The 26,208-nt window shown below is 48.4% G+C and overlaps 1 protein-coding gene across 1 annotated transcript in view; it reads left to right on the forward strand.

Annotated features, from left to right (window-relative positions):
- The window catches only part of KDM1B (lysine demethylase 1B), a 58,609-nt gene that overhangs the window by 28,850 nt on the left and 3,551 nt on the right, over nucleotides 1-26,208 (forward strand). The window contains exons 8-20 of the mRNA XM_044251658.1: nucleotides 1,379-1,583; nucleotides 3,868-4,052; nucleotides 6,765-6,941; nucleotides 7,330-7,404; nucleotides 10,297-10,434; nucleotides 11,414-11,585; nucleotides 14,473-14,600; nucleotides 15,767-15,898; nucleotides 16,429-16,503; nucleotides 19,982-20,098; nucleotides 20,793-20,918; nucleotides 21,693-21,815; nucleotides 23,467-23,619. Coding sequence (XP_044107593.1) covers nucleotides 1,379-1,583; nucleotides 3,868-4,052; nucleotides 6,765-6,941; nucleotides 7,330-7,404; nucleotides 10,297-10,434; nucleotides 11,414-11,585; nucleotides 14,473-14,600; nucleotides 15,767-15,898; nucleotides 16,429-16,503; nucleotides 19,982-20,098; nucleotides 20,793-20,918; nucleotides 21,693-21,815; nucleotides 23,467-23,619 — 1,806 coding nt within the window. The remainder of the gene's footprint in view (nucleotides 1-1,378; nucleotides 1,584-3,867; nucleotides 4,053-6,764; nucleotides 6,942-7,329; nucleotides 7,405-10,296; nucleotides 10,435-11,413; nucleotides 11,586-14,472; nucleotides 14,601-15,766; nucleotides 15,899-16,428; nucleotides 16,504-19,981; nucleotides 20,099-20,792; nucleotides 20,919-21,692; nucleotides 21,816-23,466; nucleotides 23,620-26,208) is intronic.

Below are 26,208 nucleotides of genomic sequence, written 5' to 3' on the forward strand. Positions count from 1 at the left end.
TGGGGAGGAAGGGCTCGGAGCAGGTAGCAGGAGTGCAGGGCCTCTGCTGGGTCCCGGAAGCCCGAGAACTTGGATTCCTTTTCGTTGAGGCGTCTCCATTCCTACCTCTCTGCATGGTCTGTTTGGAGTGTCGGGATCTGAGCTCTCCGTTTACACTGTCCTTGGGGCTACACCAGGAAGGGGTCCACAGAGGCGGCCCTGGTGTGTTGGGGGGAGAACTGAAGCTTCTCTTCTCTTTCGGTACGGCCCAGGCCGGCCGAGGGCAGCGTTGAGAGCTTACAGCAGACCGACATGCCTTCACGGCGGAGCACGTAAAAGAATGTGTGAAGCAGCTGGGAGTCACTTAACGCATGTGTCGGGGCTCGTCCTAAACGGAGAGATGCTGGCCCCAGACTTACACCCCATGAAAGCCGAGGAGCAAACAAAATACTTCTGTAGACTGGCTCACCCTCTGGACCTCGAGGCCACAAAGCCCGGCTCGACAGCAGGTGGCACGTGCTTGGGAGCCCAGAGGACTGACACCAGAGGCGTCCGGGGCTCAAGGCTGTCCTGTATCAGATTCTTAGAGTTCTTGGAACGTGCGTTCAAGGTCGCGTTTAGAAACAGCCATCGAGCATGGGCTTGGCGGCAGAGTAGCTCTGGAAGCCAAGGAAATTTTATTCTTACTGCAGTCGTTAGTCATCGTGGGGATGCTTTGATCCGATGACTCCATGTGTTAAATCAGCTCTGGAATGTGATCACATAGTTTAAGACCAAAAATAGCGTTTTTGTTCATTTCCACATTTAGCGTCTTATTTCGATAGTTGTCACATATTTCTTCCTCTGAAAGTGTTTAGTAGCTTCTAGCAAAAAGGAGTCCTGCTTGACGGCTTCTCAGGAGGACGGTCTTTTTCCGCCCCATTTTATGGGTTCCGTCCTCTCGGAGATCCCTAGTGAAGGGGGCGGGGTTTGGGTGATAAGGGATTGCTGAACAGAGAGAAGTTTCCAGTGTCAGGCTGAAACCTGGGCTTGCAGTTAGGGGATGGCACTGGCTGTTACATTACCTGTGATGCTGCTGCAAGGTTGGAAGGCTGTCCTAGATGCAGCTGGGAGACTGACTTGGTGTTGGGGGGCAGCGGGTCAGTGTTGGGGCGGGGTTGGGGCAGGGTGGGTGCGGGGCGCAGGAGGAGGCTGTTGCGGCCCATCCGGAAGAACTCGGCTAGGAAACCTTCTCTCCGGGCACCGTCGGCCTTCTTTATTTCTAAGTCTGAGTGTGCCGAGCTCTGGTGCGGGGCCGTGGAGGGTGAGTGGGCAGGAAGCCGTCCGTTCCTCGGCTGAGCCTGCGTCTCTGTTTCTTGTCTGCCATTGTGTCTCTTGGTCTCGCTCTGCCCCGCTCCAGAGAGTGTCGGAAGTGTCCAACCACTGGTGGTACTCCATGCTCATCCTCCCTCCCTTGCTGAAGGACAGCGTGGCCGCACCCCTGCTCTCTGCCTACTACCCCGACTGCGTGGGCATGAGCCCGTCTTGCGCCAGCACCCACCGCACAGCCGGCAGCAGCAGCCCCGGGAAGCTGGAGCACTCCAAGGGCGTCCCCTCCTCGCTGGGTGAGAGCTGGTCCTAGCCCTCCCTGCTTTCCTTCCCACCCACCCCCACCCCCGCTTCTCCTGGAATGGGGTGGGGGAGCAGAATGCAAAAGATTTTTTTAAAGTGTGTGCAACGTGATCTAAAGCACCGTGTGATTTCATGGCTTTGGTTGTGCCGTGGCTCGGTCATAGCGTTTGCATGTATCATGTGGTTCGTGTCCACGTCGGTGGTCCATCCCGTGGGACGTCTAACACTGGTCCAGGAATTGTATCTACCAAGTTTGATGAGTTACATCATTGAAATTTGAGTGGCTGCATCATTTGATGGTAACTCCAAACTCTGACATGCCGGGAGAAAGTTTTGACCATATGAGCAGCCTTTTTCTCTTTTTTCTCGAAGTCTTTTTTTGCTTCTAATTATGCCATGTAAAACCTCAGTGAAGTGATCAACTTGAAGAAAATCCAAAACTTCAGGTCAGGCCAGATAAACCAGTGACCACTTACTCCAAATGGATCTTTAAAATTCTCCACCCGAGTTCTTGGTGTCCCAGCAAGAATTCTAGACCTTCCCCTGTCCACAAACTAACAAACTTTTATGTTTGATGATGCAAATAGATTTTTGACCTAAAAGCCCTATTTTAAGGGTCTCTTAATTTTTTTCTTTTAGGTTTTTAAAAAATATTTTATTTGAGAGAAAGTGTGAGCAAGCACAAGTGTGGGGGGGCGGGTAGAGGGAGAAGCAGACTCCCCACTGAGCCGGGAGCCCGCTGCAGGGCTCGATCCTAGAACATTGAGATCATGACCTGAGCAAAGGCAGACGCTTAACTGCTTAAGCCACCAATGCCTCACCCTATTTTAAAGTTTTTTAACCAAGAACACGGGGCCCTCTACAAATGTGGATGTGGCCCGAATCGAAGCCCAAGTGGTAAGTACCAGGGTTAACAAAGGTTAGCCTGCCCTTAATAGGCACTCAGATGTTATTAGTGGGTATGGATATTGGGAGGGACAATTTGGCTATGAATCAAAAACCTTAAAATAGATCCCCCTTTATTCTAGAATTTGTCATAAATAATTATCAAAGTAAATCCTGAAAGGTTAATCCAAAGATTTACATGACATTGCTGACAATAGTAAAATAATTAGATGAAATTTAAGTGCCAGGAACGGAGGAGTAGTTAAATAATAGGAAAACACGCTGTGTCTGTTGAAGTCCTAGTGTTTAATGACATGGAACAGTGGTCTTGAAAATCAGGTTAGGAAACATATTTTTCTGGCTTTTAAAAAACAAGTGCATGGGGATGCCTGGGTGGCTCAGTGGGTTAAGCCGCTGCCTTCGGCTCAGGTCATGATCCCAGGGTCCTGGGATCGAGTCCCACATCAGGCTCCTTGCTCAGCAGGGAGCCTGCTTCTCCCTCTGACTCTGCCTGCCTCTCTGTCTGCCTGTGCTCACTCGCTCTCTCTCCCTCTGTCTCTGACAAATAAATAAATAAAATTCTTTAAAAAAAAACAAAAACAAAAACAAAATAACAAGTGCATGATACATTAATAGTCTCTGGGCGTAGAAACAGCACAGAGTATAGATTGTAGCCTTAAATGTTACCCACGGCTCCAGGGTTATCTGAGGTCAGTGATTGTTCTGTACTCTGTGAACTGATTCATGTTCTAATTGGAAAAATTCCAGTGAAGGTTACTTTTAAAATTTACTTCCATGGGGAGCTGGTGTTCGCAGAGTTTCAGTCTTACAAGATAACAAGTTCTGGAGACGTGTTGCCCAGCAGTGTGAATATCCTTAACCCGGTTCAATGCTACACGTAAACACAGATAAGGTGGTCGACTTTATAGCACGTGTTTTGTTTGTTTGTTTGTTTTTTAAAGATTTTATTTATTTATTTGACAGAGATCACAAGTAGGCAGAGAGGCAGGCAGAGAGAAAGGAAGGGAAGCAGACTCCCCGCTGAGCAGAGAGCCCGATGTGGGGCTCAATCCCAGGACCCTGGGACCATGACCTGAGCCGAAGGCAGAGGATTTAACCCATTGAGCCACCCAGGCACCCCTACGGCAGGCGTTTAACACCCATGAAAACCTTAAAAAAAACCTTTTTTTTCCATACCATGGAAATTCCATTGGTGAAGGAAGAATGGGAGGAATACGCAGTTCCCATGTATTTCATCTAACTAGACGGGAAGTGCAGATGTGCCTGCGGGACAGACTGTAGCCCAGTCCGGGCTGAGGCTGTCCTTTCCGCTTCGCGCCTGCTCATTCACTTACCTGGGTGTGCGACGTGTGCATTTGTGCCCTCCTTCAGTTCCAGGCATGAACCGGTACTTCCAGCCCTTCTACCAGCCCAACGAGTGTGGCAAAGCCCTGTGCGTGCGGCCGGACGTGATGGAGCTGGACGAGCTCTACGAGTTCCCGGAGTACTCCCGAGACCCCACCATGTACCTGGCTTTGCGGAACCTCACCCTCGCCTTGTGGTACACTAACTGCAAAGTGAGTGAAGGGAGGGACCCCCGCGCGCACAGACTGGGGCTGCTCTGGAAGGAGGGGGGCTGCCGTATGGTGGGGGGGGGGCTTGAGATCAGGGACTCTCTGCCTTCCCACCGTGGACACTGGGTGGATGTCCGTCGTGTGGGGGGGCTGCCTGGTGCCCTGTAGGATGTTTTGTGGTTTCCCTGGCCTCTGCCCCCTAGATACCAGAACATCCCCCGTTGTGACAACCGACGTTGACCCCAGGTGTTGCCTCCTGGGCACTGAGTCTCCCCATCCTGGGAACCACCACGTTGAGACCATATGTCTGAATTTTTGACTCTCTAGTGATGGAGTATAAGCTGCAAAGTTTGGTTCAGAGAGTTCCAGCATGAATGCCGAGAGGGAAAAAATAAAGCATTAAAGAAAGCGTCATAACCCCTTGAGGACAGGGATTCCTACTGGTGCTTTGCTGTCTGCTGAGACTGAAGATAGGTTAGGGGCCTCATACAGCCCCCACCTGGAAAGGGGGGAGACCCTATGAGAGGGGATAGGAGCTTTTGTTATCATTATTATTATGATCTAAACAAAGGCTTTCCTGACCCTAGTATTTTTCTGACTTATTAATTTCTCCTGCAATTATTTGAGTAATTGCTGAATGCGGAACATCTGGCAAGGCTGCAAAAGTAATCTTGATTCAGGAGAGATACTCCAGATGGACCGTGCTGTCTCACTGGATTAGAATCCAGTGTGAGATGGCCTGATCCGGTTCACGGCTGTTAATGCAGTTTCTATGAATTCTGTGAGTGGGTTGGATGAGGCAGAATTGTTCATTTCCTCCCCAGCAGGCTGGAGGTAGGTGCTCAATAAACATTTGCTGAACTGAACAAAATTGTGGTCAGAATTTCCTGTAAATAAGTTGTAAAGATAAACTCTTCAGAAACAGCCTTGGATTCATTTTTCTTCACATTTCTTTTGGTTAGACTTTGAAAATTGATTTATGGTGGTGAAGAACCTTATAGGAAAAAGTCTTGAACCTTATCAGCCTGGATCTATTTTAATATTTAATAAAATAGTATACTTTGTGTTTAATATTCTAGTGGGAAAACATATATTTGCCGTGAAAGAACCAAAGATTTTGAAAAAAAAATTTTTTTAGAATTCATCACTACAAACAAGTGTTTTTTAGCTTCTGCACCAACCCAAGCTGATGTTATTTCTTGAACACGGTTGACCCTTGGACAATGTGGGGATTAGTGGCGTTGACACCTTTCACACCCCCGCCAGCCCAATCAAAAGTCCACATATAACTTTTGGCTCCTTCTAGAACTCAACTACAAATAGCCTGCTGTTGACTGGAAGCCTTACCAATAATGTAAACAGTTCATTGGCACATATTTAGTATGTTGTATGTATATTATATACTTATTCTCACAAGCAAGTAAGCTACAGAAAATGTTATTAAGTACCACACTGTGCTTATCAAAAATGTCGACGTGTGAGTGGACCCACGCAGTTCAACTCCGCGTTGGTCATGGGTCTACTGTAAGTCCTCTTCCTGTGTGTAGTTCGGTTCTTTCAGAGCTGGGGGGTTGGGGACCAGTAGAGGATGAGACAGAGTTTGGGACCCCCACTCTTGAGCCTGTTCTAACTTCATGACCGTGGGTCAAGGCTATGTTAGTCTTGTATCTTTGAAATGTTCCAAGGCCTTGACGACAGTGGGGTGTGCTGGAAAAGGCAATGGCTTTTTTTGGTGTGCAGGAAAAGGCAATGGCTTTTTTTTTCCTTAACATTCCTAAATCTGTCTCCTCACATCTTATGGTGACGAGAATCCAGGTTTTTCTGCTGCTGGGATAAGTGATGGCATGGGCTTCTGCTGTGGCTCTTGCTGTGTGATGTATGGAGTCAGGAACGTATATGCGACGTGGTCAGCCCCCGGTCCCCGTCGCTGTCCTTGGGGAGGAGAAGATGAGCTAATGGAATAGAAAGTGCCTTGTCTTCCTTTTGTCCCTTTCTCCCTTTTTCTTCCTTCACCAGGCAATCCTCCCCACCCCCTTTGATCCTACTATGTCTTAGTGACACAAGATGGACTTGAGTACCCCAGGAGGGGTTTGGTTTGGTTTGGTTGGTTATTGTGGTAAAAACACAATGTAAAATTTACCATTTTTACCATTGTAAAAGGTACAGTCTGTGGCATTAAATAGTGTTGTGTAATCATCCCCACATCTCGTTCTAGAACTTTTGGTTACCCCCAGAGGAAACCCCACAGCCAGTAAACAGCGATTCCCCATTCCTCCCTCCCCCCAGCCTCTGGCAACCACTGATCTACTTCCTGCCTCTCTAGATTTGCCCATGGCGAGTTGTTCCTACAAATGGAATCCTACAGCATGTGATCTCCCGTGAGGAGCTTCTTCAAGCAGAATCCTGTTTGTAGGATTCCTCCGTGTTGTGGCACAGATCAGTACCTCATTTCTTTTTATGGCCAAATAATGGCCCACGTACCTATGTACCCCCATTTGGTTTGTCCATCATCCGTTGATGGACCCTTGGATAGTCCCACCTTTTGGCAATTTGAGTAGCGCGAATAAGAATTTTGTATGAGCTTCCGTTTTCAGTTCTTTTCCGTGGATACCCAGGAGGGGGCCTGCTGGGTCACAGAGGAATTCGGTTCGATTTTCGAGGAGCCCAGAGTTCCGTCTATTTGTCTTAACAGTCTGGTTTTGTTTCCACACACAGGAAGCTCTTACCCCTCAGAAATGTATTCCTCACATCATTGTCCGGGGTCTCGTGCGTATCCGGTGCGTGCAGGAAGTGGAGAGGATCCTTTACTTTATGACGAGGAAAGGTCTCATCAACACGGGAGTTCTCAGCGTCGGCACCGACCAGCATCTTCTTCCTAAAGATTACCACAACGTAGGTGGCTGTTGCTCTCAGGGTAACACGACCGCCATCACGATCCATGCTAGCCTGCGACAACAGCATTAGTGGGTACTAGTTAACGGTACTCCTGTCAGTCACGTGATCACCACAGAAGCTACAGAGAAGAGTTGTGTAGACTGCGCTCCTCTGGGGAAGAGACTGTCAGGCACCGGTGCCCTAGGCTGTGGAAAAGAGGAGGGGCTTATTACATGCATCCATATTCTTTAGGAAAGTAATTTTCTATGAACATCCAAGAAATGTAGATGAACTAATGTGGCTTGGCAGTTAGAACCTTCTTAGAACAACTAGAACAATATATTGCTTTCATTTCTCTAATTGGGTCCTTTTTAAAAATTTTTTTCTTTCTTTTTTTTTTTTTAAGAAATCTGTCATCATTATCGGGGCTGGTCCAGCAGGATTAGCAGCTGCTAGGCAACTGCATAACTTTGGAATTAAGGTAAGAGTTTTGGGGACATGGAGTTGATAACAGATGGGTAACCGTGCCCTTTGGTCCAGAATTTCTAAGATTTAGAAACTGGTTTCTGATTTTGGTGGAGAGTGTGAAATCACTGTGTATCTTTATAATCTTTCTAACTGCTCCTAGGAAAGATACAGCATTTGAAATGGGTTTAATAAAAGGTGGAGGGAATAGCCATTCTCAGCAGCTTTAGGACAGGGTTTATTTTTGGTTTTTTTTTTAGGATTTTATTTATTTATTTGACAGACAGAGATCACAAGTAGGCAGAGAGGCTGACAGAGAGAGAGAGGAGGAAGCAGGCTCACTGCTGAGCAGAGAGCCCAATGCAGGTCTCAATCCCAGGACCCTGGGATCATGACCTGAGCCGAAGGCAGAGGCTTTAACCCACTGAGCCACCCAGGTGCCCCAGGACAGGGTATTAGACTCCTAATGAGCAAATCAGAAGGGAGTCCATGCAGAAACTAAAGCAGAAATTCTCCACGAGCTGTTAGTCAACACCACAGATGGCACACTGGGAAAAAGTCCTTGTTTTTGTAATAGTTTGAGATAACAAATAGCAGCTTGGAAATTCACTGTTTCCTGTATAAAATTTTCTGAAACACGCAGTAATTTTTCTCTTGCAAATGAAAGGTATCCTTTTTTGAGTAAGTTCTGTGCCCAACGTGGAGCTCGAGCCCATCACCCTATGATCAGCTGTCGTGTGCTTGACTGACTAGCTAGCCAGGTGCCCCCAAAGGCACACTTGGAGTCTTACTTTGGAACACGATCTTTGCTTCTGGAAGCAAGATTGAATTGGTTAATCCATGGTTCAGACAGAATTACATGACTTCTAAAGGGCTATACGTACTTGAGGTGTTCTGCTTCTCCAAGGTAGGATAGTTTTTCACTAGGGTGTGGCCTTATTCCAGTTGTTCAGAATTAGCCTAAATAGAGACTTACAAAAAAACATCATGCAGTTCAGAATCTCATTTCCATTAGATTCATTCGAATTAACCACACCCCTCAATTTGTGACTTTCTGACACACTTCTTTCTTTAAAAAACTTATTTTTCAAGAACTTTGGTTTTCAGTGAAACCAAACATGAAAATCAGTTTGGTAGGATTGAATTAGTCTTCGCACTTTTCTCTGCCTGAAAGAAATGACAACTGGTTCACAATGTCTTTCTGCTGGAGGAGTTTCAGAGATGAGAAAAGTTTTCAGTAGCTATTTCTGAGAGAAGTTTTCCTCGGTTGAATGGAAGATGTAAGCCTTGGGTTACATGATTTTCCTCACAAAGCAGAAGAACCTGAGTTGGATTTATGGGAAGTGTGTTTGCACTTCAAAGTATTTTCTGAATGGTATTAAGCTAGGACGTGTTTGAATTGATCATTTATTTATTCCAGCATTAGCTATTAGCACCAAGATCTTTTGTTTGTTTTTGTTAGGGAAACTCACAGATGATGTTGCAAGGAAGGTTATTAATATCCAAAGTCTAGGGGGCTGTCTTTAATACAGTACCTTCCTCTTACACTAAAACAAAACTAGACACTGATGGGTCTATGTTAATCTGTATGAAGTCAGAGAAAAGAGGGTGGGGAAGGTTAGAACCTCAGGTTGTAACCTTCCTTGTTGGAGAGAATGAGGAATAAGAATATTCAGAGGAGCCCTCCCCTTTTCTGCTCTTGTTCACCAGGTGATGAGCCCCAAAGAGACCAACCATCCTTCTTCTGTTAGGAAAGAGATTCCCCAGAGTAACCGAGATAGTTGACTTGGGGAACATCCTTGAGCAAGTTGAAAGAGTCCTGTTAGGGATCCAGAAGTGAAATGAAGTAGGAGTCATATTTCCCCTGGGTTACTGTGACCCAAGGAAGCGTGGTGCTCGTTGTCAGAACTGTCCACCACCAGCAGCTCCTCATGCCGTGCAAAATCTGGGGGGGGTATGGGGCGCCTGGGTGGCTCAGTGGGTTAAGCCGCTGCCTTCGGCTCAGGTCATGATCTCAGGGTCCTGGGATCGAGTCCCGCATTGGGCTCTCTGCTCAACAAGGAGCCTGCTTCCTCCTCTCTCTCTCTCTCTCTCTCTCTGCCTGCCTCTCTGCCTACTTGTGATCTCCCTCTGTCAAATAAATAAATAAAATCTTTAAAAAAAAAAATTGGGGGGAGGTAAAGTTGTCTGGGTGTGGGGCCAACCTGCTTAGGCCAGGCCCACCAGGTCATACTAGGGTAGTATGATCAACGTACACTTTTATTTTTAACAGTAGTCCTTTCCTAGGGAAGTTAAGGCCTATTTGCAAAGCTGAAGGCATTTTGCTCGACACAGAGACGTTTTATAGGAAAACTCACCTCTTTAGTCTGGTTTCTTATAGTGCTTATTTATTTATTTATTTATTTTAAAAGATTTTATTTATTTAACAGAGATCACAAGTGGGGGTGGGAAGCATGCTCCCCACTGAGCAGAGAGCCTGATGCGGGACCCGATCCCAGCACCCTGGGATCACGACATGAGCCGAACGCAGACGGTTTAACCCACTGAGCCACCCAGGCACCCCTCTTACAGTGCTTTTTAATTTATGGACTAGTATTAAGTAAAAACTTTCAGAGTGCGTTTCTTGTGTTAATTCATCCAATCTTATCATTATGGCACTGGAGACGAGACCGTTTGAGGGATCTCGCTAGCAGACCACTCACTCCCCTCCTTGCTAAAAACTGGATGGTTTGTTTCAACATCTACATTGGCTTCTGTTCACGCTACCTTCTTTTTAAAGTTTTTTCCCCAGTGATACCATAATTAACCAGATATGGAACTTACGTAACTGTGTCATTCTGGATTTATAGCACTGTGTTTAATACGGTTTCTTATCCTATTCAGCTTCCCTGATTGCCTGTGTTTTTAGGTAATTGTCTTGGAAGCCAAAGACCGAATTGGAGGCCGAGTATGGGATGATAAATCTTTTAAAGGCGTCACAGTGGGAAGAGGAGCCCAGATTGTCAACGGCTGTATCAACAATCCAGTAGCACTAATGTGTGAACAAGTGGGTTTCTTTAACATTTATGGTGTAGATAATCAGAAGAAAAAATGGTCTCATTTTTCTTGTGTGTAGTATTAATAATGCTTCTTGATGATACAGAACCACCCCTAAATGATTTCTTGCCCCCTCACCCCACCCCCATGAAAAGTCAACAAAAGTAGTTACAGTTCTTCCTTTCAGAGAAGGTAGAACTGTAGCATGCATAAAAAAAATTTTTTTTTGAGATCTTTAATTATATTTGTGTGTTATTTCCAGGCCACTCGATTAGCTCATCTTACGTTTGCCAGATGGAGCCCATAAAAATACAGAATACCCAGCTATGTTTGACTTTTGGATAAACAACAAGTATTGTGTTTAGGATAAGTATGTCCCAAATATTACATGGAATGTTTTGCATGCAATATTTGGGACATACTTAAACTAAAAAAACCCAAAAACAATAACAAACAGACACCAAAACCCAAACTACTCATTGTTCCTCTGAGAGTCCAATTTACCTGGGCATCCTGTCTTTTATTGGGCGACTCTCTGTAGTTTCTTTGAAGACCTGGTAGGCCCAAGGTTTTTTCCTGAAGTATTACGTATTGACAGTAAATTCAGTATCACCTTCCATGAGTGTCTGTGTGGTTGTGTGCTCATTTACGGGAGAGTCCACAGTGGGGCTGGAATGTCAGAACAAGGAGAGGCCGTGCTCGGCCGTAGCACTGGGAGCGTTAATACCTGCTGCCCGCAAAGCTGTAGAGTGCATGGCATGGACGCTGCTGCTGTCACTTCACCTTCTCCTGAAATAAGGTCTCGTGGATTTCATGCTCTTTTTCTCACTGCCTCCCTTTGCTGCCATCCCCCAGGAAGCACATTTAGCTTTCTCTTCGAGAACTGCTAGACCATTTTCTCCATGAGAGCTCTGTCTAATTTCAGCTTAGAACCTGTAAGTATTTTTTCCAGGGCAAAATTTCACCTTCTTATTCTTATTATTTTGAAGCTTGGCATCAGCATGCATAAATTTGGAGAGAGATGTGACTTAATTCAGGAAGGTGGACGAATAACTGACCCCACCATTGACAAGCGCATGGATTTTCATTTTAATGCTCTCTTGGATGTTGTCTCTGAGTGGAGGAAGGATAAGACTCAGCTCCAAGATGTTCCTTTAGGAGGTATGGGAGAATGGCGTTCTGAATGTTCCATCGGAGTCCCCTTGTCACCCTAGCTTGACGAACACTAGCAGCGTCCACCTGTGTGCTCGGACGTCTGCCGTCGGAGGAGTCCTGTGAAGGGCACCTGGCAGGCTCAGTCTGTAGAGCTTGCGACTCTTGATCTTGGGGTCATGGGTTCAGGCCCCATGATGGGTGTAGAGCTTGTGTTAAAACACACACACACACACACACACACAGGAGAAGTCCTAGGAGCCTTCCTTCTGGACTGTTATGCTCTGTGGAGAACTTTCTCAAGGACCTGTAGAGGCTTGTGTGTGTGAACACACTCAGATCTTACGTTGCATAAAATAGCTGATGTTTAAAAGATTTACTTAAATGTTTAATTTTCAGTTTCCCAGAGGAGCTTATTTTAAGGAAACGTGGTATAGACCCCATGTGAATAGTCCCTACATAATGTCCCTTCTAGATGAAAAGAGTTTTTGTATGTCAAGATTTCTTTTCCCTTTTTGGGGGCAATAGCTTGAGGTTGGTTTTTTTGTTTTGTTTGTTTATTTGTTTTTTAGTATGTTTTATTTAAGAATGTAAGAATATGTGTTGCAGTTGGAAAATTTTAATTCAAAATTATTAGGCTTTGTTACTAATTGGACCAAATATTCTCAGTTGATTGTACTCTTTGGAAAACTTGTCTGTAAGCACTCATTTTCACGAGGGTGCCAGTGGAGATTTGACCATTCTGCTTCTTAAGTTGATGTTCGTTTAGCCTACAGTTCTTACGACCCGTATATACCACTCATGGGTTTTGGTGGCCTATTGTGGTTTCTTCAAGTGCGATCATTTGAACTCTGTTCTCAGGATGTTAATTTGCTTCAGGTGTATGTTTCCTTGAAAGGGTTCTTAGTTCTGCGTCCTGGTATATGCTCCCTCATTGTTTGGGGTCGAGGTCTCAGTAGCAAGCACTGTCCCCTCTCTTTCCCCTCCCTTCCCCCTCCTGCTTGAGACCCTCCAGTCACCCTTATTTGTAAATGAGCCTCTACGGACTCTCACACAACATTTTCAGAAATTGGGCGGCACAGGGATCATTTAATCAAACAGAGTTAATGGCCAGACCCAGGGGGACGTTGATGACTTTTCCGGAGTTGGGGACCGTTCCTAGGCTGACTTGGTGGATGTGCTCAGAATTTAGTGAGTGTTGTGTGCGTGGGTGGTAATCGCTGGATGGGCGGGGGGGTGGGGTCTTACCCAAAAGGTCTTACACCCAAAAGGCCACCAGGTAAAAAAGTTAACAATATTGCTTTGTCTTGGCCAATTAAAAAAAGTTATCAAGGGAGGGTCTGCGACACCAACTGTGTAAGTTGTGTTTTCTAATTAGTATTATCTGGGAAAGCTCTAATAACGGTGCGTACGTGTCTGCATAAACAAGGTCCCGGTTCTCTCCCGCCTCGTAGTGTCTGAGCGGAGATGCCAGCTCATTAGCACTTTGCTGAAAACATCCAGATAGAAACACTGAGAAGCTAGAGTTAATTTCAGAGAGCATATGTACTAAAGCTTTTAAGTGTAATTTACATAAAATTCACATTAAGGCTTTTGCCAGTCTATTAATACTTAATTTTATATACTGTTTTAGAAATCTTGGTTCCTCCCAAATCTCTACAAAACCTGAAGGAAAATAGAAACCATGTAGCAGAAGGCAGGGATGGGACTGCAAGATGATCATGAAGGTAGCGCAAAGGCCCTGTGGTCGGGGGGCCGAAGCCTAGCACGGACCCAGCGGTGCCGTGGCCATCCCCATATCACGATGTAGCATGAATTTGAATGAGAGGCTGGAGTTGTCAAATTTTTTTTTTTCTTAACTCACTTTCAGTTCCCTGTCTAGTTGAGCAAGTGCACAGACTTGATAGAAGGAAGCTTTGAGTCTACAGCCTACATGTGGGCTGGTGGTCATCATGGTGAAGTTTATGAAGAAGGGTCATGTGCTAAGATGTTTATAGTTTGTCAGATATGAGGCCCCCCCCACCGCACCCCAACCCCCCACAAAGGGAATCTAAGACCAGAGCCGAGCAATGATACCGCAGGGCTGTGTGTCTGTGTAGTTGAACGTTCCAGTTGCGTGGAATGGATGAAGGTGGGGGTTGCTAGTAAGCAGGAGTCCCAAGGCGTGTGGTGGCCGGCGGATGCTGGAGTGGAAGGGGGGCCGGGCCAGGCCGTGGGGGGCAGCCAGTGAGGGGCGAGGTGGCAGCAGTCCTCCCATTGTTGGCATTTACCCGACAGAGACCCGGCTGCCCCTCAGCAGAGTGTGTGAACGGGCAGGTAGTAGGTACTGTCTTGAGAAAGGCTGAAAATGTGCTGGCTTGGTCTGGCTGTGGGTTTGGGGATTTATTACACAGGCAGTAGAAAACCAGTAATGAAAAGGCATCGAGGCAGAAGGCTCAGGTGACGAAAGCCCGCGATGGATTATTCTTGTTTTGGAGAGAATGTAGCCGGTAGTCTGTTGTAGGGCTCTGCCTTGAGGTGAGATGTTCTAAGAACTGGACTTGAGGTGGTCGCGGTACCAGAAAAGGAGGAGGAATTTTCTCTGGGGCACAGGGGTAACTTTCCCCTCCAAACTTGAGCAAAAAGAAGAAATTGTTCAACTAGGCAGCAACGAAGCATGGTTGAAGATGCAGAGCCTACAGGCTGTGTTTCCAGTTAAGATAAGCTTTTCCTTCCTGAGCGAAACCAACCTTATCAAGATGTCCTGTCCCCCAACCCCACGCACCCCGGGTTTCCTTGGGAAGGGACCTCAGCTGCTTGGGGGTTTGTGGGATCACAGGAGGAACAGAACGCAGGGTAAAGGATGAGGAAACGACGTGACCGCTCTTTGCTGTGCTTTGCTCCCTTCCCGTTACAGAAAAGATAGAGGAGATCTACAAAGCGTTCATCACGGAGTCCGGCATCCAGTTCAGTGAGCTCGAGGAGCAGGTGCTACACTTCCACCTGAGCAACCTGGAGTACGCCTGCGGCAGCAGCCTCCGCCAGGTGTGCGGGCCCGCGGTGGCGGGGTGCGCGTGTCCGTGTGCGGGCCCCGGCTGGGGCCATGTGCTGGTGCGCATGTTTCCATGTGTTGGGTGTTGGCCCTGACCCAGGCTCTGCGCATGTTGGTGCGTGTGTCCGTGTGCCGGCTCTTGGCCCGGAACCCGGGCTGCTCTGGGTAAACAGGAAATACGGGTTCTGCTCTTGCAAGTTCCAAAACCATGACTTCTGAGCGAAGTCGCCCCACCGTGGTTTAGACCTTGTTTTGTTGTTAAAGCTAGAGAAACCTTTCTTCCGTGAATGTGTCAGAAGGGCCCTGGCGCTGGATCTGCGCGGGGCCCAGAGCCGGGCGTGCTGGCTGCCCTCCTTCCTCTGTGCGCCCCACTCCGCGGAGGCCCTGCAGGCGAACCTGGGGAGCCCTGCGCGGTCTGAGAGCACTGCTCTCCGGAGACCGAAATAGAGGAGCTTTGCAGGCGTGGTCTGTGAATCTTGCTGAAATAAATTTAAACTTGCCTCACTCCTGTAACGACCATGGTCTTGATACTCAAATCTTCTGTATTTTGAATTGAGGCTCCACAGATGACCCTGGCTTATTGTCCAAATCAGGATATCTCCATTTTCATTCGATTCTTTTTTTTTTTTTTTTTTTTAACTATTTTATTTGTCAGAGAGAGAGAGAGGGAGGGAGGGAGAGGTAGGCAGAGGGAGGAGCAGGCTCCCTGCTGAGCAAGGACCCCCCCCCCCACCCCCTGGGATCACAACCTGAGCTGAAGGCAGATGCTTAACCAGCTGAGAGACCCTGGCATTCACCATTGCCATCGGAGTAACGTTGTTTTCCAAAATCGTGCAGGATTTCAGCCTCTATAGAAATGCCACATTGGCGACGGTTGGCATGCTTATAGATGGAGTTCTCCAGTTTCATTCACCGAGTTCTCCTTTTTCAGCATTGTTGATACATAGTATACCTTGCTGTCAAGAAGCAGGTCCAAATCATGTCTACCTTTTGTTCTAAAATAAGCTTTCCTGGAGTGCTTGGCTGGCTTAGTCGGTGGAAGATGCCAGTCTCAGCCTTGGGGTCATGAGTTCAAGTCCCACAATTAGGGGTAGAGTTTACATAATGGATAGACAGACAGACAGAAAAATAAGCTTTCCTGCACATTATCGTTTCCCAGGTGTCCGCTCGCTCCTGGGACCACAACGAATTCTTTGCCCAGTTCGCTGGAGACCACACTCTGCTAATGCCTGGTTACTCCGTAATCATTGAGAAACTGGCAGAAGGCCTAGACATTCGGCTCGAATCTCCAGTGAGTGTCGACAGTGTTGGACGGGGGGAGCTCTGAATTGACCTTGTGTTTGGAGGGTGGGAAGCGTGGGGCGCGTGGATGACACAGGAGACAGGTGCTTGCCGTGACCTCGTTCATTTTGTAGCCCCACTGTTTGGAAGCAGCCTTGGTGCAGATGCCTCTTGGTTACTCGTGTGTGCGGGATTCTCATGACCTCCCTGACACTGTGCATCTGTGTTCATTCGGAAATTTTTCCCTTCGCGTGTTTGTCCCTATGCGTTCGCACTGCGCGTTGCTCTGATCACAGGGGCTATAACTTATGTGTATCCTTCACTTTAGATAAGCGATTTTAAAGATTTTCCATATTCTGACAGTGTTTATAAGTTTTAATGACTGGGTGAGAGTTCCCTGAAGTAAGCTGTAAATGTCGTTCAGATCTCTGAATGCCAGAAAATGATTCTTTTGGCGCCTATACTTGGATATACTTGGAGAGGATCCTGGATCGTACGGCTCCATCTCTCATGGTTTTCATGATTGTTTTTCTCGAGCAGGTACAGAGCATTGATTATTCTGGAGATGAAGTGCAGGTTACCGTTACGGATGGGACAGGGTATACAGCACAAAAGGTAGGTGCTAGAATTTCACTAGGTGCTGCTAGGGGCCTGGGGGTCTGGGAAAACCGTGTTTTCCACCAAGTAATTTGCCTTTGGCAATCTGCCTGGAGATGGAGTCCTGAAGACTTACCTGTCTCCACTCAATCCTGTGTGGGTCTGCAGATCTGAGATAACTGATCTAACACCATATGGATTTCATGGTAGGTGGAATTCTGAAAAGTGTTTCTTGTGGTACGTGAGTCCTGAGAGTTGAATAAGAAAAATCCTTTGGCCAAATAAGTTTGATAAGTATTGTGTACTGCAGTCTACTTTTTGGGTTAAGTATGAGTGTGTTAAAGGCTCTGAGAAGTTGTGTATTACAAAAAAAAAGTTTATTTTGTTTAATTCTTGGTACTTTCCAAGTTGGCGGTGGTTTTTTTTTTTTGTTTTTTTTTTTTTTAGTTTGTTTTGCCATGGGATCATTTTTCTGTTCAAGTCAGCTCTGTGTTTTCATTTTGAAACTGTCAGGAGAACTTTTATATTATTGGGATTTTTTTATAAACTTCATTAGATGGACAGTGGAAGGTGTTATACTCTGGGATGTCACATGGAGATTTCTGTGGTGTTGGAGAGAGCAGGGGTGCTTCCCTGAAGCAGAGGGGATGAATAAGCCCTATAAATTTATTTTGGTTTATTTATGTCTGAAATGAGGACCCAAATGTATAACTGAGAGACTATCACTGGTTCCTAGATTAGCTGTGCTCTGCACTTTCCAGTTATTTCCAGGATTGTTTGTCAAGTGAAGAGATGGGGTCTAGGGTATAAGCCCACGGGGCAGATCCTCCTGTCACTCCCGCCATTGGCTAGTGGGGGCGTTGGGGCTGGTAGGATGCAGTCTTAGGACTGTAGTGCTTCTTAGTCCCGGCTCACGTGGGAACCGCCCGTGAGGGGCTTAGGAAGAAAACTGCAGCCAGAGCTCCTCCCCGCACAGGTTCTCAGGGACTCGGGCTGGTCATGTCTGTAATGCTTCCCCCGGTCAGTCCAGCCTGCGGCCGGGCCAGTGACAGTGTCCTCTACTGTGAGCCCCAAAGTGAGAGTCAGGCTAATATCTGAGGCTCCTCCTGGTGGTGAAATTTTTTTTAAATACCTCTTTGTAAAATTGTACATCAGCTGATGGCTCAACCTCTGGGATTTTGTGACTGTGCCTCTTGGCGGCCCCTGCTGGATCACCATCTGCTAGGTCACCCTCTGCCTGACCCTAACCAGGCGCCTTTGCCTTCCTTTCTTTGGATCCGACTCTCCAGGGATATTAGGGTAGAGCCGTGTTTCAAAGTCTGCTCCGAAATGTTTAAAGTCTTTTTAGACTTTAGGTAGTCTGCACACATCACATGGTTTGAATTGGAAGTTTCCAAACCAACTTGTAAGTGAAGGATGACCGCCCCAGCCTGACACACCCACAAATGTTTACAAAGCTGCAGTGCAGGTCTCCAGGCTGCTTGCCCTGAGAGCTGGTGTGAGTCTCTGGCCAGCTCTGTTTATCTCTTCCGCCTGTTTACCTTAGCTCATGGGCTTTTTTTTTAAGACTTTATTTATTTATTTGACAGACAGAGATCACAAGTAGACAGAGAGGCAGGCAGAGGAAGGGGGCAGCAGGCTTCTCGATGAGCAGAGAGCCCGATGCGGGACCCAATGGCAGGACCCTGAGATCGTGACCTGAGCCGAAAGCAGAGGCTTAACCCATTGAGCCACTCAGGCATCCAGCTCATGTGCTTTTGAAAGCTTTTTGGTTGTTAAGAAAATATCTAGATCTGGGACACCTGGGTGGCTCAGTTGGCAAGTGCCTGCCTTCGGCTCAGGTCATGATCTCGGGGTCCTGGGACTGAGTCCCTGCTCAGTGGGGAGCCTGCTTCTCGCTCTGCCTGCTGCTCCCCCTGCTTATACAGTCGCTTTCTCACTGACAAATAAATAAAATCTTAAAATCTAGATCTTATTTCCTTGAAGTTCCTATGCATCTACGAGAACAATTGCTCCTTTTTAAAAAAAGATTTTATGTATTTATTTGACAGAGAAACAGAGCACAGGAGCAGGGGGACCGGGAGAGGGAGAAGCAGGCTCCTGCTGAGCAGGGAGCCTGGCACGGGGCTCCATCCCAGGATCTTGGGATCGTGACCTGAGCTGAAGGCAGACGCTTAATCAACTGAGCCGCCCAGGCGCTGCCCCCTCCCCTTTTTTTTGATTTCATGGTGATGACACTGAAAATACTTTCTACATGTTCCCTGTGGCAGAAAATAGTGACACAATGATAGGAAGAACTCTGGCCTTCCTGGGATCCTGGAGTTGGGGTTCAAGCCAAGCACACTCAGTCTTTGACGAGGGTTCTGGTAGCTAGAGTGGTTGGCATTCAGTTCCATGGCACGCTGCTCCTGCTGTGCTGGCCCCCAGCATAGCTGGCGGAAGTAGACACACACACACACACACACACACACACACTCTTCCCAGACTCCCTAGCAACTGAGGTTCTGGATGGAAATGGTGCAGCCACTCAGCCACACTAGTGGGAGACCTGGAAGCCCTGGTGGCTTCTGCTTCACTTTCGACAAGCAGGACGGTCAGGGTGTCAGGCTCTCCTGCACCGGGGCCGGTGGAGGCCCCAGGGTCCATTCCCTCTCCGCAGGGGAGTCACAAGGCAGGGCCTCAGGAGCCCACGTTGCTGGTGCAGCTTGTTCTGTAAGCGGCACGATTCTCGAGCCGGCAGCGGGAGTGATGGCTTCTGGCGCTGGTCATGGTGACGTGGCTCCGGAGCCAAAGATGTCCTGACTGTATGGAGAGACAGCAGCTCTTTGCGGCCGGGTTCTGCGATGGGACTTGGAGGGTCATTCTTGAAGGCTCTGTTAGCACCTGTTACTTCAGTTCTCCTAAATGATTGTGAGAGCCATTGGAGACCCTGCGATAAATTGTTTTCTCCTTAAAAAAAATTTTTGTGGCTTTTTGTGATTATAATACTCTGTACTGTTTTTGATGTGCTTTACCATTTATGTAACATATTGATGTATGTTGTAAGAGTTTTCATTTTAAGCCTTACCTCAGTTCTTTGAGGTTAGCAGGGCAGGTATTGGCCACACACTAGAAAGCGTCAGATATGATAAACAAATATAGTTTCCTGATTCCATATTTAGGATTATTTCCTATTACAGTACTGCTTTTCAGGATTGGGATCTATTGACCCTTTCTACCCAGAGTTATTCTAAACCATTAAGACCTTTCTGTGACTTCTTCCATGTGGATGCCACTTCTGCTCAGCCAGGCACCCTTGTGCAGTGAACAACCTGGCCAATGGTACATGACGGCACTTGTTCTTTCCAGTATAACATGGGACGTTGACAGTCTCATGATTGGCAGTAGGGAGAAATGTCCTTTGTGTGTTGAGATTTTCCTGGAAATGAATCCACTGAGTGGTTATGGTGTTAGGTTCAGTTGCTTTCCTGTGTTCATTATTCATTTTTTCTCACAGGTATTAGTCACGGTCCCACTGGCCTTACTGCAGAAGGGTGCCATCCACTTTAACCCACCACTGTCAGAAAAGAAGATGAAGGCTATCAACAGCTTAGGTGCAGGCATCATTGAAAAGGTGACAGGTTACTCAAGCCGGGTGACTGGAGTTCCTTAACTTATGGTATTGGGCAGTAGGGGATAATTTTTTAATTCAAATAAAATTCAAAGATTTTCTTTACATTTGAATAATCATTCATGAAGAATACAGAAGGATACTAGCAAAACGAGAGGAGCAAAGGTGGGCCAAGGTCTGAATTTTGACATTAGAAAAATGAATCTTACTATTCAGAATTTTAACTTGGCATATAAATATGGAAAAAGGTAGCTATTTTTTTTGTCTTTTTTTGGGCTGCTTTCTTTGCCTGCCCTCCATTAATTGGTCCCAGTGAGGAGAGTTTCAGTTCCTCTGCCTTTAAAATCTCTAGCAGAAATGCGAGGGCTTCAGCGGATCCTGGCGACCCTAGGGATGGCTAGAATTGGTTGTAGCAACATTCGCTTCCAGACCGGGTCTTAGGAATGCTTTGCATCTTCCCATCAGCCTGGTGGTTGCTGGTGGGTCCCCCCGTCATCGGTGGGAGTATGGGACTAAACAGCACAAAAAGCCAGATGCTCATGAGAGCACAAACAAGACAGGTGCATGGAAAGGGAGGGTTGAGGTTTGTTTTCCGTGCCTAGCTCTTCAGTCGAGAACTGTAGGTTGCTTCTTAGAGCTTGCCATACTCCTGATCCCAGGGACTCCTAACCCTCTCCCTCTCTTGCTCACTTTCCAGATTGCCTTGCAATTCCCCTACCGATTTTGGGACAGTAAAGTTCAAGGGGCTGACTTTTTTGGTCACGTACCTCCTAGCGCCAGCAAGCGGGGGCTTTTCGCTGTGTTCTACGACATGGATCCCCAGGTAAGTCGCTGGTGAAATGTGGCTTGAGTTCCCCTGCCGCAGTTAGAATCTGGTCACACTCCGGAGCCGAAGGGTACGGTGGACGCTCTGGGTCCGTGTTGCTGTGCTTGAGGATGTTTGGCCTGGGACGTTGTCCTGCAGCAGGCCCACCACCTGCCATGTGCTCTTCAAGGGCTGTCGTTGCTCCCCGGGCAGTGGATCAGTTGCTTTAGGAAACTAGTCTCTCAGGCCGATGGGGCGTCCTCTTGGGGCGAGTCAGCGCGGCACGGTGATGAGTGGGACCTGAACACCGCTCTCGAGGGTCCTCCTGTGAGCGGCCCAGAGGAGGGCGAGGGGCGGGCCTGGGACGGGAGAGGTGCTACTGGTTCCTGCAGACCATCCTTGTTCCCTTTTCTTCTTCCTCCCAAGAAACTTCATCTTAAAAGGTTTCCCTTGGGAGCCATGGGCAAAATTTCTTCACCGTATGAGAAGGATTTTTCCCTTATTTTACCTGCAGACATCCCTTCTCCATCCTGTTTCTTCTAGAACGAGTTCATACAAGGGGAAAGCCTAGAGCATCCCTGAACCTTCCTATTTACCCTCCTTCCTGAGCTTCTCCTCGAACGACAAAAATGTCTAGATGAATAAGGAGTTTTGTGAGGGAAGTGGGCTGGGGACTGAGAGGAGGGGGGAAGGGGCTGTGGGGTTGGGGGTGCTTGTGAGTACAGGGACTGGGGACTTCCGTCCTGAAAGCAGAGAACGTGAACTGCCGGGGCCTTCCTCTCGCGTCTGCAGAAGCAGCACAGTGTGCTGATGTCCGTGGTCGCCGGGGAGGCCGTGGCGTCCGTCAGGACCCTGGACGACAAGCAGGTGCTGCAGCTGTGCATGGCCGTGCTCCGGGAGCTGTTCAAGGAGCAGGTCAGAGAACCAGCGCGCTCTCCGCAGCGGGAGCCCCGAGGATGAAGGCGATCGCGGGGCCGCGTCCTTCCTCCTTCCCGGTGCAGCCTCCCAGCTCTGTGCCTGCGCCGGTCCGCAGGTCCGCACGGGCCAGCGTGGCAGACAACAGACTGGGTGGTGTCAACCACAGCCGCGGATTTTCTCCCTGGGCTGGGGCCGGAAGTCCGAGAGCAGGTGCCGGCGGGTCTGGTTCCTTTGGAGGCCGCCCACCCTCCTTGGCCTGCAGATGGCCGCTGCTCCCTGTGACCTCACCCGCCCTTCCCTCTGTGCTTGTCCATGTCCTCCCCTCTTCTCGTAAGGACACCAGTCCTCCTGGGTCAGAGCCCACCCTGAGGCTCTAACCCTGAGGCTTTAACGGGATTCCCTCACGGACAGCCCATTCTCAGATAGCGTCCCCTTCGGAGGTACTGGGGCGAGGCGCAGCAACGTAGGAATTTTAGGGGGACACACACGAGCCTGCAGCGATATTCCTACCACCCGTCACACCACTGTCTTTCTTTTTTGCTCACATCACGCACTCCCTTCCCTCCTCCTTCCCTCCCTTTTTTATGCTAATCCACAGAGCGTGGCTATTCACTGGGGAACTGCCCAAAATGTGGAACGTGTCCCGAATTTGCACGTCATTCCTGCAGAGGCCGGGCTTGTCTCCTCTGTGCGGTTCCCGTGGGAGTGTGTGTGCGCTGCAGTTGGCGCCACGGCCCTGCTCTCCCGGGGATGGCGGAAGCTCTGCGTCTCCCCGACGTCCAGGATTAACCCACACCCCAGCAAGCTTTGACAGCTTCCCTTCCAAAGGAATATTGTCCAGAATTTTCGCCCACCCCACAGACGCAGCTCATCCCTTCTCTTTTTTCTCCGAGGAGCTCAGGGTCTGTGCTATTTGCCAGGCTACCAAATCTCACCATTTCTGGAGACCTGGAAATGGCGCGGCTTCCGTCTTTTCCAAATCAAGGAGTGGGAGTAGAAAGAAGTGAAATGACTCAAAAGTTACATAAATTAGAGAAAGAGAGGCCTCCCTGGTGGGGGGTGGGGGTGTTGCTTATTTTACATGATGTGATTATATCTTACAGTTGTCCCTCACTTGGGGTTTTTGCCCCAAAACTTGTTTCCATGCTAGTTATTTGGAACTGAGCACATTGTTTCTGTAGAAATAGTTTTCCTGCTGGTGCCTGTCCGAGGCATAGAATTATTTGAAACTTAGTGAACGTGAAACATAGCATCCTACGGCCGTTCTGTGAAGGCTGTTAAGGATTCCAGCCTGTCCCAGGGCTGCCCCCTTCCCTTCTGCTCCGGCCCACCGGCCCCTCTTCTGCCATTGCAGCACCTGCTGGGCTGCCCCGCAGCCAGGGCCACCCCGAGTCTTAGCCGCTGGCGAGGGCCGGCCTGCTGGGTGGGGGGTCTGCATCTCTGGCTGGGGAGGGTAAGTCCGTAGACGTTGGGAGGTTGAAGAGTTTGGGCGGGGCAGCGGGGCCTGGATGGATGCAGGGGACGGAAGGGGACAGTGCAGAGGGATGAACCCATTTCTAGAGGCGGGGGCCTGGGGGTCGCTGCTCCAGGCCACAGCTGTCTCAGTCCGTCTTGGATCCTGGTTCATGGTTCCTTCTGCTTGACACAGGAAGTCCCAGATCCCACAAAGTATTTTGTCACTCGGTGGAGCACAGACCCCTGGATCCAGATGGCGTACAGCTTTGTGAAGACGGGCGGGAGCGGAGAAGCCTACGATATCATCGCCGAGGAGATCCAAGGAACCGTCTTCTTCGCCGGCGAGGTGCGTGTCGGGTCCCGAATCGGACGCCTTTTACTTGGTTACTTTCTTTAAATTGAAGTGGGGTATGTCCAGGATTTCGAAGCAAAGTCAGATATGGTCAAAGTGTTCTGACGGTGGGGACACCAGGGTGGCGGTCCCTTAAGTGTCTGACTCTGATTTCAGCTCAGGTCCTGATCTCAGGGTCATGAGATCGAGCCCCGCAGGGGGGCTCCGTGCCAGGATGGAGGCTGCTGCCCTTTCTCTCTCTCCCTGTCCCCTAACTCACGCACTCTCTCTCCCTCAAAGCTTAAAAACACACACACACACATCATGACGCAGAACAACAGATGCCCCCTCAACACCCTCCTCCCCCTCCTAGGACAGCTGTTTTTAACCCTTTCTGCCGTTGCTTCGGGAATTTACTTCCTGTTTCCAAACATTTCTGCTGTTGACTTCTGATGTGACGAGGCCGACTTCGGCCACTGGCTTCCTCTCAGGCTGGCGATGTGGCCCGTGTGGTGTGGGGCTTTCACACTTGGGAAGTGCATCGGTGCCCCTGGGACGTGGCTTCCTGCAGGGCTGAGGTGTTCGTGCAGCTTTGACAGTCGTCATGGCCCCCGTGCTCGGTAGCTCGGTGCTCCGTCCCCCGCCCCGCCGCCCTCCCCAGAGCACCACTGAGTCCCTGGGACCTGGCACGTTCGCTCCACTTTTGGAAACCCCCTTCCTGGCGTCCCTTGGCCGGTGCGCAGGTCTGCACTGGTTGATCTCTGGGACCCCTCCTTCCCACTCTCCAGGCTTGGCGTTTTATTTCCTAGATTACTCTCTCCTTTCTTTTTAATGTTTGTTTTAAACTGTGGTAGATTATGCACAACGTACCGTTTACCATCATAACTTCTTTTAAGCCCATAAAGAACTTCTGTTGAGTCGGCAGTTGTCGCTGTCCGTCAACCCACAGTTCTTGTGGTTGGGCTTCTCGGAGCTCCACTTAACGTGGACAGATGCCACAAACGCCCACCTGTCATCTTTGGGATCCAGTTTCTTTGTCAGGGCCTGAGAAGTCAAACTGTAGGAACTACATGGATTGTGCTTTTGGCAAATGATCTAAAAGTATTTTTCTTCCTTGTTTCTAATATTGAGGAGTCTCGTTACTTCCACTGCAGTGCATGAGCCTCGCAGAGACTGTTGGGGGTCTCGTGGCCACCCCTGTGGGACACTTGCTGGGACAGAATCGCTCTGCCCCCCTGCCCCATCTCGGTGTAGCCACAGTCAGGTTCCGGACACGGTGAACGACAGTGCGCATTTCCATCTAGAATGAGGCTTTTACCGTCTTGCTGGTTTTCAGGTCTGCAGTTCAGTGGGATCAAATACATTGACGCTGCTGTGCCCCCATCACCACTGTTCCGTCCAGAACGTGTTCATCCTGCGGAACTGATAGTCGGTCCCAGTGAAACGACACTCCCCGCTCCCCCCTCCCTCCGCCCCTGGCTGCCACATCTCTGTTGCGTCTCTGTGAATTGTTCTGGGTGCTCCATCCTCTCAGTGGAAGGAACCGTGTTTCCTTTCATGACTGGCTTATTTCCCGCAGCAGAATGTTCTTAAAGGTTCATCCAGATTGTGGCACGGGTCAGAATATCCTTCCCTTTTAAGACTGAATATAGTCCATTGCGTTTATAGATCACATTTTTTAAAAAAAGTATTAGAGCACGAGCAAGAGACGGAGAGGGGGAAGCAGGCTCCCCCCTGAGCAGGGAGCCTGATGCGGAGCTCGATCCCAGGACCCTGAGACCATGACCTGAGCTGAGGCTAGATGCTTAACCCACTGAGCCCCCCAGGCGCCTGACAGATGACATTCTGTGTACACATTCACGTCCTGGATGCTTGAACTGCTACTACCTTTTGGCCACTGTGAGTGATGCTGCTGGGAACATGGGTGTGCGCAGATCTTCAGGAACCTCTTTTGGGTTCTCTGGGGCATATGCCCAGAAAAGGCATTGCCGGGTCATACACAAATTCTCTGGTTAACTCTTTGAAGAGCCACTACACTGTTTCCTACAGTAACGGCATCAGTTTACACCCCACCAGCAGTCACTTCCGACACTTGAGACTTTTTAAAAGACTGATTTATTATTTTAGAGAGTGTGTGTGTGTGTGGGTAGGGAGGGTCAAAGGGAGAGAGAATCTCAAGCAGACTCTACATTGACCGGGGGGAACCTGGTTCCTGGTTCAATTTCATGACCCTGAGATCCTGACCTGAGCCAAAGTCAAGAGTCAGACATTCAACTAACTGAGCCACCCAGGCGCCCCGTGATTTTCTGTGGGTTTTTGATAATGGCCATCGTAATGGGTATGAAGTGGCATACCTTCTGTCTTGGTTTATTTTTTTTGAGAAATGTTTTGCTGTTTTACCACTCTTTTCTGTGCCCATTTTCACTTGTGTATAATCTAGACACTCCTATCCTTCGGTCCTTGGTTTTTGCATTTCTGATCATTCTCTCCCCACATTTTCCCCCTCTTATTTCTAGATCTTCTGTTACATATATTGGAATTCCTGAATTGATTATCTTGATTTTTTTTCTTTGCTGTTACTCGTTCTGCCATCTTACCATGTTA

This window comes from Neovison vison, chromosome 1 (assembly GCF_020171115.1).
Source record: "Neovison vison isolate M4711 chromosome 1, ASM_NN_V1, whole genome shotgun sequence".
Classification (NCBI taxonomy): domain Eukaryota; kingdom Metazoa; phylum Chordata; class Mammalia; order Carnivora; family Mustelidae; genus Neogale; species Neogale vison.